The 16,759-nt window shown below is 40.9% G+C and overlaps 1 protein-coding gene across 6 annotated transcripts in view; it reads right to left on the reverse strand.

Annotated features, from left to right (window-relative positions):
* LOC110537021 (adenomatous polyposis coli protein) overlaps positions 1–15,479 on the reverse strand; it is a 49,801-nt gene extending 34,322 nt beyond the window's left edge. For 2 of the 6 annotated variants that reach the window (XM_090191778.1, XM_021622733.3), the window contains exons 1-2: positions 4,444–4,735; positions 365–517 (exon numbers count right to left, since the gene is read on the reverse strand). In XM_090191778.1, coding sequence (XP_090047904.1) covers positions 365–499 — 135 coding nt within the window. In that variant the 5' untranslated portion in view covers positions 500–517; positions 4,444–4,735. Of the gene's footprint in view, positions 1–364; positions 518–3,299; positions 3,375–4,443; positions 4,736–15,234 lie in introns of those variants that run through there. The other 4 variants (XM_021622731.3, XM_090191779.1, XM_021622735.3 and 1 more) reach the window with 4 other exon arrangements.
* Between the last annotated feature and the right edge of the window lie 1,280 nt (positions 15,480–16,759).

Consider the following 16,759-nt stretch of genomic DNA (forward strand, 5'->3'; position numbering starts at 1 on the left):
TTCATTCAGTATTGTTGTAATTGTCATTATTACAAATACTTTTTTTTCCTTCTTTAAAAAAATTAATAAAATCAGCATCTGCTTTTTTTGGTCCTCCAATACAAATCATAATCAGTAGACCTCTAGTGGACACTAAGGTCACTGAGTTCGTACAAGCATTTGAGTGAAGAGGAAAAGCTGGCTTGTGTTCAGTAGACATGAATCAGAAACGCTTTGTCTGTACTTGTCAAATAAGAAAAGTCAGTTTACATAGCTAAATGTTTTGCTACATGTGCCATAATTAACGACCTTCGACCCAATGTGCCATATTTAACACGACCTTCGACCCAGGGTTCTTAGTGTACCATAGAAGAGGTCTGATTACCTTCATATTTGAGGCTTCAGTCTCCAGTTTGTTCAAGTGGTTGGAGTTGTCCTCAAGCTCTTGTCGAAGGTTGGAGTTCTCCATCTTCAGTGCCTCCACTTGCTTCAGCAGCTGATCATAAGACGCTGCAGCCATCTTGGACTACCTCTTGACCTAAAGACAAGAACACATTAACAACGGTTAATAAGGTTGAATCAACTCCTACTAGCACTGGAAAATTGCCCATAAAAACAGACAGACCGCCTCAATCACAATTAATCTGGAAGCCTACATTTGATTGATGGATATAATTAAGCTAGGCTACATTATGGTCAGTGGTGACAGTGCCCATAACACAATGCCAATTAATATCCAGCTCTTCATGGAAAATGGGCTTTAAAAAGCCTTGATACATTTATAGCACAATATCATCCTACCATTACACTGGAAAACTACAGTCCAGCAAAGGTTCTAAGAATTAAAACCTTTTTCAATCAGAGCGGCAGGACTTAAGACGAGGCCAGTTGCGAGGGCCAAAGCAAGTCACATTAAAACAAAAAGCAGCACACAAGATTTTATGAAAAACAGTTGAGAATAAGATCTGGAGAAGAAAAGTTGTAAATGCCTTACATGGCTTTGGGTTAAGAGCAATTCACACAGGTTTTAAAAACATTAGGCTTGTTAATTCACGCCTGGGCAGATTTTACAAGCCGTGTCAGTGGTTGGACTAGCTTAACTGCATTTAATTTTTTAACAAGGATTTTTATCAGACAAACGGTTGATGGAAGAAGTGGATCATCGTAATTATGATAACCGTTCAATAATAGCGTAGTTATTAGCCTACATTTTAGCAAAAAAATATTGAGAAACATTCATTTTGTTTAGATGCAAGAACAAAAAGACAAAAAAAAGAGGATTAAATGCAAGGTCCAATTTTTCCAAGTCTCCAGCTGACAGACGCCCAGTCCACCACTGTGAAGCTACAGCCAGAGCACAACGGTGCCATACCATCTCTTGCCATACCACCTGTCAAATGGTTCATGGCCAACTACCACTGATATCCATCCACTGAAATCTCAATGCACATGGCATTGTCTAAACACCACAAAGTCCAATAGATTAGAACCTTATATTTTCCATATTAACCTCATCCTCCAACACTGATAATCCATATCACACATGTTCACTGACCACATCTGTACAATTTAAGCCTAGGCCAAAATGGGCATGGTTTACACTATACTCCTTGTTAATGCAACTAAAAATCTCTGCTATCTACTGCAACCAACAACGTTTGCAAGGGCCATACCACAGAGACTGTGCATTGCATCTACTATGAGTAGGGCAGGCTGTGGTTTACTAATGTGTTAACTTGGGTTTCTCTGAGAGCAGCTGAGAAGAGAGGATCTAGAAGACCGAAGATGTAGTCGGCCAGCTAAGGGAACACCGTTACTCACGCCCCACAGAGCCCCCTACAGCCCTATGAAGACAACTCTACATGACAGAGGGGGGACACTCGTTTGTCTTGCTGAGGAAAAGTTTTTATTTTTAGATCATCCATCATGGAGAGGGTAGGAGGCAAGCAAGCGGGGATGAGTAGTAACTGGATCACTGAGGTGGAAAATGTATCAAAAATGCTTTGGTTACCAAATGATCAGTGAGTGACATGTTAAATATCAGCAAAGGCCTTGGCATGGACGCTTACTCTTTGGAACTCTTTAGCAATGCTACCACTAGAACAGACTCCAGCAGAAGCATTCAGACCTAACTAACTAACCTTAACAATATTATCCCCTGGTCGACATTGACTAAACAATCAACTTCACAGTGCAATATTAGTCATTCAGAACCATGATATTGGTTTGTTTGACACAATGTCCTGGTTCCCTAGACTAGAGCAGCATATGTTTGCCAAAGATTCAATGAAGCGCCAATCGAATTCAGTGAGTCAATTAGGCTGGGTTGATTGGGCAGCGAGTCTGTCCCAAAATGTCAATATTGCCCTCACTAGGCTGGATCCTATACACAGGACGGGAAGAGAAGAACACAAGACAGCATTCCAGAATCACCCTGTGAGTTCTGTCAATGCACTGGCTAATGAACACATACATCAGGGTTCTATATCTATTGATGCAAAGGGGTAACCAAAATTGGTTCGGGGATGTGTATTTAAAAAAAAGTTATTGTATGGATACACTGCCACTTCATGCATTTACAATACAGTGGAGAACTGCAGAAGGTGAGCCAAAAGACAAGCCCCTGTTGGCAGATGCAGACTGAAGTAGTTCAATTGGCAGCCATTTTGGAGATTCAATTCTAGCCTACGCCATAAAAGAGAGAGCATATCATCACCATCATTTAACAGCTAGCGTCTACAACTGCTGACTATGAAGAAGGATGGGACACAGAATGAGGTTGCAATGCTACAATGATAATTGTACTGTGCCCCAGTGTACTATCAACAAATGCTATAGTATTATAGTGAATATGGCTGTTATAGATATCTGGCAGGAAGGTAGGCTACAGTTACACAAATTGTATTAAAAATTACACAACTCTTTAGGCTTATATCAGTTTCATAATTGCATTATCAATTACGTCAACATCCACATCAGTTCAGAATCATATCAGTTAGACCCATCTGCATGAGCTCCCTGTCATCACCACACCATTTCCGTATTAGGCTACTTCTCATGCCCCTTACTGTACAGTTTTAACCTATATTTCACTAAATGTATTTCCTCCAGATATTAGACTAATGCGCTGTTATTTTAATTAGGCTAGTAGACAACATTGATCATTCACTAGTGTGCAGTAAACGTAGGCTAGGTCATGGATGAAATCAAAACATTTTTTTAGTACAATTAAATTCAACGGATACAATGTGTATGCTGTAACTGTACAATACACACAAAGCTTGCAAGTAAACATTTTTTTAAATAATCTAGAATCTTACCATGTCCTCTCCCTCTGCATCATGTAGCTATACACCCACAGAACTCAGCCCACTAAAAATCAGTCAGTAATATCTCTAGATAGAGAAAACAAAGCAACACAACATTGAACAAAGCAAACCGCTACTGGCACCATATATGCTAAACCTGTCAAATTTTGCCTACAAAAGGGTTTGAAGGGGGCGCGAGCGAGAAGAAACACGAAGGGGGGAATGAACAAATGATTGAAAAGAACAACAGAGCAGGGGCTGAGAAAGAAGGGGACTGCATCCTCTTTCTACCTCATGAATATTGCATCAATGTTCTCAAAATACATCCTCCCCTTAAATTGGCTAATTCTGGGTATCCATTTTGCAGGTTGATGCTTCCTGGTGCATTAAAATGTATAATGAAAATGACAAATCCTCCTCGTGTCCAATTCTCTAAATTAACATCTTCCTCTCTCGAAAATGAGGATTCCATCTTGACACGATAAAACAACCAGGCAGGCCCTCACATTACCTTTCGTCTAACACTGGCAGTGAACGTAGCACTGCACTGGATGGATGAGGCTTTTTGTGAATCTGTGAAAGGGTGTGTGTGTGTGTGTGTGTGAGAGAGAGAGAGAGAGACACACTATGGATGGAGACCCCCCCCCTCAGCAGATAGCTAAACCAGAAAAACCCCAGCAGTCAGCTGCTGAGCGACAAATGCCCTTCCCTTGACACCACAAAGAAAAAGTAGGCAGACAGTGGTGTGAGCTCACACACACACACAACCCAACTAACCCAGCCCTTCACAGCACAATACAACCAGGGATTAACCAATGACGACGTCAACCCAGACAAAGACGACACAGCCACTGTCAGACTGACCCCATAGCAACCCTACAGCGTCCAAAGAAAGACAGCATCGCACAGTCACAATGACACGTCTGCTTTGTTGGAGCATAACCGGTAGCTAGGCTAAACAGAAGTCTCTCCCTCCAAAAGGCTTAGCGGCTACGCCTCGCTATTCACACAAACACACCATTATTCCCCCAGGAGCTCCCTGCCTGCCCCTAATCCCCATTAACAGACAGAATTTTTTTTAAAACGTCTCAATTTTTGTCCCTTGTAGAAAGGAGAAGTGGGGGTATTTTCAATAATTGAAAAAGCAAAACCTTACCCCATTTCGATAGCAGTGACAGTGTCCATCCCATCTCCTTCTCAACTGTGTCCGATGCTGAAAGCACATCCAGCCAGCACCCGGTCACATGACCACTCGGTACAGCCAATCGCCTGGCAGCGAGGATCAGGCAGGGACAGCCCTGTTCTGCTGTTTCCGTGGCTGGTTCTGCAGTGACCGGTGCTGGCTGGCTTCCAGCTCTGTGGCACAGCTGCTTCTCTCAGCCGACTCAATTCGGGCACTTATAAAGCGGTGAGGAGTCCACCGTGTCCAGAGGGGAATTCACAATTTTCTGGAGTCGGGTTCACACAAATATAATTTTAAGATTGGTTTTACTGTTGAAAATTACATCTGATTTCAGGGTTGTTTGTGAAGTTGCTCTCCTTAAATATAAGTAATCTATTTGTTTCTGAATGGTTTAAATCAAATGTTTCCCCTTCAATCTCCTGAATTAGCCTAGTGCGCATACGTGCGCCCAGCTGTTGCACATGAGCACCAGGCCCAAACTCTTTTTCCCTGGCTAAACTAGCTGAACTATGCTAGTTTTCGTCTTCATTACCAAACTTCATAAATACTGAACCCTCAGCTTCAAAACTCCTTTACTGGTTGTACAATAAATGTGTAACTTAGACATTTGCTGGAAAGAAACTTAATGTATTAATTTATTGTTTGGTTGAATAGTTTGACTGTTTCGAGATATGTTGTAAGATAACAGTGGCAAAGGATATCATTGCTATTTAACTAGGGCTGCCCCCGTCAAAAAAAAAAAATCTTGGTCGAAATCTTTGGACCAAACGACTGGTACACATTTTTTTTTTAAAATGTGCATTTTTCCATATATAGACCTATGTGTTTTAATAAAATCAACTATATGCACTGAGCTTGTCTGATGCTTTAAGTGCACTGTTTGATTAAATAATTAAGACAAATGACTAGAGTGAGTCCGACCGCAATTGATATGATTGTGTCAGACCGGGATCAGACTTAAAGTGCCTGTGTGACTAGCACCGTTGTCTGTCTTTCCTCCCTGCTGCAGCGGCCACCACAGAACATCAAGTGTTTATCGCGCTGTCCGTGTTGCTGAAGCTGTAACATAATTACAGCCATTTCTGACTGAAAAGTTCTGTTATCGAAATCCCTAATTTGTTTAGGAAAAAAACATTCCCTATTCCCTCAACCCTTGCTCTCTTTACGCGGCACGTGTATGCATCGCAATCCATGCACGTGACCAATGGGGCCTGACTTAGTCTATCATAATCACATCAAATTGTTTATGACAAACTCAGAACACTAACAGCATATTAGATGCAGAGGACGTGACAAATAAACTTGAAACAGGGGAATGTTTACTGGTTGCTCAGGACGGAGAGGGGAATAAATTGTGTGTAAAAATGTTGATTAGTTGTGGAACCTACTGGCGATCAAAGAATGTAAACAATTAATGCAAACACCAAATAAATGATAAGCATACCAGTGTTATAACATTGTTTTTTGTAAAGCCTTTATTACAGCAAAGACTAAAACCAGTTGAATGCATTTGTGAATGCAATTGCTGACATGGAACACTTTTTTTATTGTTTAGGCTAATTATTCTAGGGTCGCTTTAGGGTCGCTTTATGTTAAAACTACAAATGCAACATGCAAAGCTCATGAAACTGAAATAAAACGCAGACATTTTCCACACACAAAGCTTAATTCTCTAAAATGTTGTGCACAAATGTGTTTACATCCCTGTTAGTGAGCAATTTTTTCATTTGCCAAGATAATCAATCCACAGGTAACATATCAAGAAGCTGATAAAACAGCACAGTCATTACACAGGTGCACCTTGTACTGGGGACAATAACAGGCCACTTTAAAATGTGCAATTGTGTCACAAAACACAATGCCACATATGTTGAGGGAGTGTGTAATTGGCATGCTGACTGCAATAATGTCCACCAGAGCTGTTGCCATAAAATGTCATTAATTTCTCTTCCATAAACTGCCTGCAACTTAATTTTTTAGAAAATTTGGCAGTACGTCCAACCGGCCTCAACCACAGAACACGTGTAACCACGCCAGCCCAGGACTTAAACATCCGGCTTCACCTGCGGGATCGTCTGGGGAAGGGGGTTGGGTGTTGCTGAGGAGTATCGCCGTCTCTAATATTGCCCTTTTATGGGGAAAAAGTAATTCTGATTGCCTGGGCCTGTCCATGGGATATGTAGTGATTCTGCCAACACAGACAGATATGTACGCTGTCTTGTACCGTTAACTTTTTTTCAACTGTATCATATTTGTTGATTAAAATCGGACTTTATTACTATAATGAGTAATCCGGGAATGTCATGAGAAAACTCGAGAAAATTTGAGAGCCCTGAAGGTCAAACCATTGACCGGGTTGCAGGGGGCGGAGGTTAAGAGGGCACAATTGGGTTAACCCGCCCTTATTTAATTATTATTTTTTAAATGCACCTTTATTTAAACAGGTAGGCCAGTTGAGAACAACTGCGACCTTAAGCTAATAGGCGATTTGAGGATTAGCTTAGACAGCCTGTTAGACAAAGGATCTCATCATAAACATGAAATAAACCGTTTAAACAAATTAGCTTAGTGTTCCCCGGAAATAAACAGACAAATAAAAACATGCAAATTTGAATCGTACAGAACAGCCTAAGAACTAAAAGAACACACAATTATAGATAATCGACATCCACGTCGATAAGACTAAGGCAGACACGCACCTCTGATTCAGAGGGGGGTTAAATGTGAAAGACATTTCAGTTGAATGCATTCAGTTGTACAACTGACTAGGTATCCCCCTTTCCCTTATTGACCACCTAACTGCTAGCTAGCCAGTTAATATAACTTTTCCCCCCCAAAATGTAAGCTAACTAAGTTAGATGAGTGTTATTCATAACATGGCTGCTGTTGAAATCAGGATACAATGAGGACACTAGTTAGCTCCAAAAGTGGTTAGTAACTTGGGCTGCATGCCGACAGTTAGACATCCAGGTGCTAGCTACACTACTAGCATTTGACCAGGTTCCCTTAAAGCAATTGTAATGACAGTCCACGACAACATACCCGAGAGTCTCCTGATTAGCAACAGGTAGTCTGTTTAATTATATTGTGTATTAACAACAGTTTGAGATCATTGTGAGGGGGATTTTGCCAGTGGTTGAATGGGGAATGAGGCTTCCCGGGAAAATGTTGTCTGAGGTAACCAAGGGGGGTGGGACTTAGCAAAGTGTCAATTGACACCCGAGTAAATAAATACATTTCCAATAAATACTTGACATAGCATAGGCCTACATATTTGGTTGTGAGACAGAGTCAGAGTGAAAGCATTTACTGACTGCCTGGAAGGAACCCGCTAGCTTGCGTGGAAGTCAAACACATTCCCCTGTGAGATCTAATTCCATAACAATAGCAACCCCATGCCCAACTCAACGGATTGAGGATTTTTTTTGTTACACCTTTATTTAACTAGGCAAGTCAGTTAATTAAGAACACATTCTTATTTTCAATGACGGCCTAGGAACGGTGGGTTAACTGCCTTGTTCAGGGGCAGAATGACAGATTTTTACCTTATCAGCTCGGGGATTCAATCTTGCAAACTTACAGTTAACTAGTCCAATACTCTAACCACCTGATTACATTGCACTACACGAGGAGACTGCCTGTTACACAAATGCAGTAAGAAGCCACTAAGTTGCTAGCTAGCATTAAACTTCTTATAAAAAACAATCAATCATAATCACTAGTTAAACTAGTAATATCATCAACCATCTAGCGTGTCCTGCGTTGCATAAAATCGATGCGGTGCGAATTCGCGAAAAAGGACTGTCGTGGCTCCAATGTGTACCTAACCATAAACATCAATGCCTTAAAATAAATACACAAGTATATATTTTTAACTTCTTGGTGACAGGGGGCAGTATTTTCAAGTCCGGAAGAAATGCATGCCCAAATTCAACTGCCTGCTACTCATCCTCAGAAGATAAGATATGCATATTATTAGTATATTTGGATAGAAAACACTGAAGTTTCTAAAACTGTTTGAATCATGTCTGTGAGCATAATATAACTTATTTTGCAGGCGATACAGAGGACAAACTACTCAGATTTTTTTAGGTCACTTTTCAATGGGATTTCATTGGGAATCCAGATTTCTAAGGGACCTACTTGCAGTTCCTATCGCTTCCACTGGATGTCAAGTCTTTAGAAATTGGTTAAGGTTATTGGGGCGGCAGGGTAGCCTAGTGGTTAGAGCGTTGGACTAGTAACCGGAAGGTTGCAAGTTCAAACCCCCGGGCTGACAAGGTACAAATGTCATTCTGCCCCTGAACAGGCAATTAACCCACCTTTATTTAACCAGGCCATCATTGAAAATAAGAATTTGTTCTTAACTGGCTTGCCTGGTTAAATAAAGGTAAAAAAAATATATATATAAAATAAAAATTCCTTTGTGTAATGCACGAACGAGGGTCACTTGAAGTGTACTGTGACTGTCTTCAGTTTGTTTTCCTCCTGTATTGAACACAGATCATCCCGTCTTCAATTTTATTGATTATTTACGTTAAAAAATACCTAAAGTTGTATTACAAAAGTAGTTTGAAATGTTTTGGCAAAGTTTACAGGTAACTCTTGAGATATTTTGTAGTCAAGTTGTGCAAGTTGGAACCGGTGTTTTCTGGATCAAAGGCGCCAAATAAATGCATATATCGACAGAATTAATCGAACAAAAGGACCATTTGATGTTTGGGACATATTGGAGTGCCAACAAAAGAAGCTCGTCAAAGGTAAGGCATGATTTATATTTTTATTTCTGAGTTTTGTGTCGCGCCTGCAGGGTTGAAATATGCTTTCTTTGTTTACGGAGGTGCTATCCTCAGATAATATCATTGTTTGCTTTCACCGGAAAGCCTTTTTGAAATCTGACATGTTGGCTGGATTCACAACAAGTGTAGCTTTAATTTGCTATCTTGCATGTGTGATTTAATGAAAGTTTGATTTTTATAGTAATTTATTTGAATTTGGCGCTCTGCATTTTCCCTGGCTTTTGGCCAGGTGGGACGCTAGCGTCCCACATGTCACAGAGGTTAAACATGCAAATTTAGTTAATATTGCCTGCTAACATGACTCGTTGCGAACTGTGAAGACTTTCTTCCTAACAAAGACATCCAACTTCGACAAACGGGGGATGATTTAACAAAAGCGCATTTGTGGAAAAAAGCACAATCGTTGCACAACTGTACCTAACCATAAACATCAATGCATTTCTTAAAATCAATACACAGAAGTATATATTTTTTAAACCTGCATATTTAGCTAAAAGAAATCCAGGTTAGCAGGCAATATTAACCAGGTGAAATTGTGTCACTTCTCTTGCGTTCATTGCACGCAGAGTCAGTGTATATGCAACAGTTTGGGCTGCCCAATTTGCCAGAATTTTACATAATTATGACATAACATTGAAGGTTGTGCAATGTAACAGGAATATTTAGACTTAGGGATGCCACCCATTAGATAAAATAAGAAACGGTTCCGTATTTCACTGAAAGAATAAACGTCTTGTTTTCGAGATGATAGTTTCCAGATTCTGCCATTTGACCTAAGGCTCATATTTCTGTGTTTTATTATGTTATAATTAAGTCTCTGATTTGATAGAGCAGTCTGACTGAGCGGTGATAGGCACCAGCAGGCTCGTAAGCATTCATTCAAATAGCACTTTCGTGCATTTTGCCAGCAGCTCGTCGCTGTGCTTCAAGCATTGAGCTGTTTATGACTTCAAGCCTATCAAATCCCGAGATTAGGCTGGTGTAACCGATGTGAAATGGCTAGCTAGTTAGCAGGGTGCGCGCTAATAGCGTTTCAAATGTCACTCGCTCTGAGACTTGGAGTGGTTGTTCCCCTTGCTCTGCATGGGTAACGCTGCTTTGAGGGTGGCTGATGTGTTCCTGGTTCGAGCCCAGGTAGGGGCGAGGAGAGGGACGGAAGCTATACTGTTACACTGGCAATACTAAAGGGCCTATAAGAACATCCAATAGTCAAAGGTATATGAAATACAAATCGTACAGAGAGAAATAGTCCTATAATTCCTATAACAACTACAAACTAAAACTTCTTACCTGGGAATATTGAAGACTCATGTTAAAAGGAACCACCAGCTTTCATATGTTCTCATGTTCTGAGCAAGGAACTTAAACATTAGCTCTTTTTTACATGGCACATACTGCACTTTAACTTTCTTCTCCAACACTTTGTTCCTGCATTATTTAAACCAAATTGAACATGTATCATTATTTATTTGAGGCCAAATTGATTTTATTGATGTATTATATTAAGTTAAAATAAGTGTTCATTCAGTATTGTTGTTATTGTCATTATAACAAATACTATTTTTTCCTTCTTTAAAAAAATAAATAAAATCGGCATCGGCTTTTTTTGGTCCTCCAATAATAGGTATCGGCATTGATAAATCATAATCGGTCGACCTCTACAATAGATACCCATCATGTGAGTGGAGGATCACAGAGAGAATACTGGTTGTCCTGGCCTTCACAGCGGGACCTGGGTTCAAGAGTCTTTACCTGCAAGGAGGAGCTCATATTCCAACCAAGCAGAAAATAGTACTAAAGTGTTTAGGCTATAGACTGATGCTGTTATAGGATTAGGGCTATAGCCAGATGTACAGGGCTCTACAGTGCAACCATTCTTCTCGCATATGAGCCTAAATATTTAGCTGCGTGACCTGGCATGTTTATTTTCCAACACCCGTTTGCCTAGAAAAATTAAGGATTCTAGCTTTAATACAATATATTTTTCCATTGTGTTGCTACATTTGTCATTGTATGGCTACATTTTTCAACTTACAAGATCTTCAATTTCTTGGCAATTTCTGGAATGGAATAGCCTTCATTTCTCAGAAGAAGAATAGACTCGAGTTTCAGAAGAAAGAACTTTGTTCCTGACCATTTTGAGCCTGTAATCGAACCCACAAATGCTGATGCTCCAGATACTCAACTAGTCCAAAGGCGGCCAGTTTAAATGCTTCTTCAAATTAGCGTAACAGTTTTCAGCTGTGCTAACATAATTGCAAAATGGTTTATAATGATCAATTAGCATTTTAAAATGATCAACTTGGATTAGCTAACAACATGCCATTGGAACACAGGAGTGGTGGTTGCTGATGATGGGCCTCTGTACACCTATGTAGATATTCCATTTTTAGAAAAAAAATCAACAACAAATCAGCCGTTTACAGCTACGATAGTCATTTACAACATTAACAATGTCTACACTGTATTTCTGATCAATTTGATGTTATTTTAAGACCAAGAATTTGCTTTTCTTTCAAAAACAAGGACATTTCTAAGAGACCAAACTTTTGAACAATACTGTAATTGTCTCCTCCATCTTGGATTCACAGCGCCACAGTTGACTATATTTGCCTACTCAATTAAAAACCTGACAAATAAGACATCTGAATGAACTTCTTGTTAGTGTTAAATCATTCTCATCTCTCTCCCTCTCAATGGTTGCCTTGTATCACCACGCAACAGAGAATGATGGGAAAATGAAAACGTATTTCTAAATGCAGGTTTTTTCATACAAATGAAGACTGAAAGAGCAAGAGGAAGCCAGACGTTGGCAGCCAAGGACCCTTGGACCGCATCCCAACCGGCACCCTAGTTCCTATATAGTGCATTACTTTCGACCAGAGACAAAGCCCTGTAAGGAATAAAGTGCCATTTGGGACACCGTCTTGTTGGCTGGCCTGGTCCCCTCTCCCATTGTTGGTGTTGTCCTTAGTATAGTTCTCACACATTCATTCGCCTATGTGTGGGAAACATTTTTCATCAACTTAGTTCAATTCAAGGCAACAGGCTAACGATATATCATAGAGACCAAACACTGACAGTCCTCCAACCCAGTCAACGCATTAGTGGGGTAACCAACGTGAATAACAGTAATTTCAATAATGGGGCCACTTGACAAGATAATAGGCCTATGGCTTGACACTGCTAACACTGTTAGGGTTTCCACAAGGGGCAATGTAATACATCAAACACATGTCATGGTAATATACAGGAGTTTTCTATCAACATGGAATGAGCAATGCAATAAAAACACTATCCCAGAATAACTTGTGGGTGTTTGTGGTCACCAAAAAAGGTGAGACAGGAAAACATGGGAAAGCGGGGCAGCAGGTAGCCTAGTGGTTAGATCAGTGGACTAGTAACGAAAGGTTGCTAGATTGAATCCCCGAGCTGACAAGGTAAAAATCTGTCGTTCTGCCCCTGAACAAGGCAGATTAACCCACTGTTCCTAGGCCATCGTTGTAAATAAGAATGTTATTTTTTTATTTCACCTTTATTTAACCAGGTAGGTCAGTTGAGAAAGAGTTCTCATTTACAACTGTGACCTGGCCAAGATAAAGCAAAGCAGTGCGACACAAACACAGTTACACATGGGATAAACAAACAGTCAATACCACAATAGAAAAATCTGTATACAGTGTGTGCAAATGAAGTAAGAAGGCAATAAATAGGCCAACCGTGGCGAAGTAATTACAATTTAGCAATTTAGCACTGGAGTGATAGGTGTGCAGATGAGGATGTGCAAGTAGAAATAATTGTATGCAAAAGAGTAGAAAAACAAACAAATATGGGATGAGGTAGGTAGTTGGGCTATTTACAGCTGCAGCGATCGGTAAGCTGCTGACAGCTGATGCTTAAAGTTAGTGAGGGAGATATTAGTCTCCAACTTCAGTGATTTTTGTAATTTGTTCCAGTCATTGGCTCAGCAGAGAACTGGAAGGAAAGGCAGCCAAATGAGGTGATGGATTTGGGGATGACCAGTGAAATATACCTGCTGGAGCGCATGCTACGGGTGGGTGTTGCTATGGTGACCAGTGAGCTGAGATAAGGCAGCACTTTAAAAAAAACTAAAGATGACCTGTAGCCAGTGGGTTTGGCGTCAAATATGCAGCGAGGACCAGCCAACGAGAGCGTACAGGTCACAGTGGTGGGTAGTATATGGGGCTTTGGTGACAAAACCAATGGTACTCTGATAGACAGCATCCAATTTGCTGAGTAGAGTGTTGGAGGCTATTTTGTAAATGACATCACCGAAGTCAAGGATCGGTAGGAGTCAGTTTTACGAAGGTATGTTTGGTAGCATGAGTGAAGGAGGCTTTGTTGCGAAATAGGAAGATGATTCTAGATTTAATTTTGGATTGGAGATGCTTAATATGAGTCTGGAAGGAGAGTTCAGTCTAGCCAGACACCTAGGTATTATAGTTGTAGAGTAGTGATGATAGACGGGCAGGCGGGTGCGGGCAGCGATCGGTTGAAGAGCATGCATTTCATTTTACTAGCATTTAAGAGCAGTTAGAGTCCACGGAAGGAGTGTTGTTTAGTATTGAAGCTCATCTGGAGGTTTGTTAAAACAGTGTCCAAAGGGCCAGTATTCAGAATGGTGTCATCTGCGTAGAGGTGGGATCAAAGAATCACCCGCAGCAAGAGTGACATCATTGATATATACAGAGAAAAGAGTTGGCCCGAGAATCTAACCCTGTGGCACCCCCATAGAGACTGCCAGAGGTCTGGACAACAGGCCCTCCGATTTGACACACTTAACTCTGAGAAGTAGTTAGTGAACCAGGCGAGGCAGTCATTAGAAAAACCAAGGCTGTTAAGTCTGCCGATAAGAATACGGTGATGCAGAGTAGAAAGCCTTGGCCAGGTCGATAAAGACGGCTGCACAGTACTGTCTTTTATCAATGGCGGTTATGATATCGTTTAGGACCTTGAGCGTAGCTGAGGCGCATCCGTGCCCAGCTCCGAAAACCAGATTGCATAGCGGAGAAGGTATCGTAGGTTTCGAAATGGTCGGTGATCTGTTTTTTCACTTGGTTTTCAAAGACTTTAGAAAGGCAGGGCAGGATGGATATAGGTCTAACAGTTAACACTTAACTGACTTGCCTGGTTAAATAAAAATTAAATAAAATACTGCTACATTTTTTTTAGGTAACCACAAAGGTTACCAGATGGTGCAAAGAAGTGCAACATTGGAGGGACCGGTAGACTATAATGCTGTCTCACATTAATGAAACAAAAATACTTTCACAACATCCTAGCGCCTGATCAATAACAGTGTACGTGGCTAATCTGTCACACAAAGGGTTTGTTTAAGCAATGCAATACAACCTAATGGATACAAAGTAGCAAGCCTAACTTGATGGAACGTAAAGTAGCTGTGGCGATTGTAATATGTTAGTTAGCAAGTTCTTCGCACATTACTAAACCTGGTAACAAGCTCGTGATAGATGAAAACGTTCAATTACCTTACTGCACGGGACGCTGCACGGTTATTTTAAAACCATTTTGACGTCCATAATTTTTTATGTGTAAGAAAGTAACTAACATAAGGTTTCTTCAAAGTGCTGGCTGGCAGCTTGCCCCCCCCCCCCATAAAAAAGTGTCGTCCTCTTCTTTATTACATTTCCGATAGCTAGCAGTAGCCTGGGATAGTTGTAGGCTACCTATCAGAAACTAGCACGCAAGCTAAATTAAGTTCATGCCAGCTCATTTCCATTGCCATGCTCAAAATAGTTGACATGAGTTCGTGTCCTACTCAGTTGAAAAGGTCTACCGGAGGTACTTGCATTGCCAGATAAATGTGTAGTTTTCTTCCAGTCAAAACAGGCTGCTTTGTAGCGAACGTGTAGCAGATTGCTCGCTAAAAAGCTAACGTTAGCTAGCTCGCGAGCTAACATTTAGCCAAGGTAAATTATCTTACCTGTAACGTTATCAACATTCGCTCCAATTTGCACCAAGTAGTTTATAGTGTATTCCAGGGTGAAAAATCACTATCAAAACCTCGAATCTAACTTTAGACGTGGGTCCATTCCTATACTTTGAAATGTTACAGTCTTCAAGACTCGAACTAAACTTTTTTCTATTGTGTCTCCCTCCGCTTTTTTTCTTTGTACTCCAGCTTCCTTCGTTACGCCATGTTGTCTCTACTGTCAGCTTGCGCGCATGCTTGATGATGATGCGCAAAGGATATCCGCCCTCAGGCCGTGAGAAATAAATTGTTCCGCTATCTGGGATCCTTGGGATGTCCCTACCCTTTTATTTGTTTATTGAACTAGGTAATTCAGTTAAGAACAAATTCTTATATACAATGACGGCCCACACTGGGCCAATTGTGTGCCGCCCTATGGGACTCCCTATCCCGGCCGAAATCGAACCAGGGTCTGTAGTGACGCCTCTAGCACTGAGATGCAGTGCTTTAAACCACAGCGCCACTCGGGAGCCCCGATCTAACCGTAACCCATCGTTTAGCAAACTCGGTCCTCGTGACGTTTTTTTTCTCCCCCTAGCACTACGTAGCTGATTCAAATGATCAAAGGTTGATGATCACTTTATCATTTAAATCGGATGTGTAGTGCTAGGGCAAAAACCAAAACATGCACCCCTTAATGTGGAGGGCCGAATTTAGGAAACACTGCCTTAACCCCCTACCAAAGTAGAGGGCGGTGCCTCTGGAATTTAAACACTTATGAGTGAGCAGATTGTACTCCTATTAGAGAGATTGTGAGAGAGATAGTTCCTCAATTCAGGGTTCTCTAATGTTGATTAGAGATTAACAATGTTTGCAATTCTGTGCCATGTAACTCAGCTGTGATTAAACAATTAACTGTCTATTTACCATAAACAATGTAAATGTGGTCTGGAAGTAATAAACATTAATACAATGGCATCAATACTAAATAAGGCACATTCATTTAGCAATAACAAAACATGATATCCAAATCCAAAGTTAAATCTAGAATTGGCTTCCTATTTCGCAACAAAGCATCCTTCACTCATGCTGCCAAACATACCCTTGTAAAACTGACCATCCTACCAATCCTCGACTTCGGCGATGTCATTTACAAAATAGCCTCCAATACCCTACTCAACAAATTGGATGCGGTCTATCACAGTGCAATCCGTTTTGTCACCAAAGCCCCATATACGACCCACCATTGCGACCTGTACGCTCTCATTGGCTGGCCCTCGCTTCATACTCGTCGCCAAACCCACTGGCTCCATGTCATCTACAAAACCCTGCTAAGTAAAGTCCCCCCTTATCTCAGCTCGCTGGTCACCATAGCATCTCCCACCTGTAGCACACGCTCCAGCAGGTATAGCTCTCTAGTCACCCCCAAAACCAATTCTTTCTTTGGACGCCTCTCTTTCCAGTTCTCTGCTGCCAATGACTGGAACGAACTACAAAAATCTCTGAAACTGGAAACACTTATCTCCCTCACTAGCTT

Source organism: Oncorhynchus mykiss, chromosome 12 (genome assembly GCF_057628025.1).
Source record: "Oncorhynchus mykiss isolate SJ-2025 chromosome 12, ASM5762802v1, whole genome shotgun sequence".
Lineage (NCBI taxonomy): Eukaryota > Metazoa > Chordata > Actinopteri > Salmoniformes > Salmonidae > Oncorhynchus > Oncorhynchus mykiss.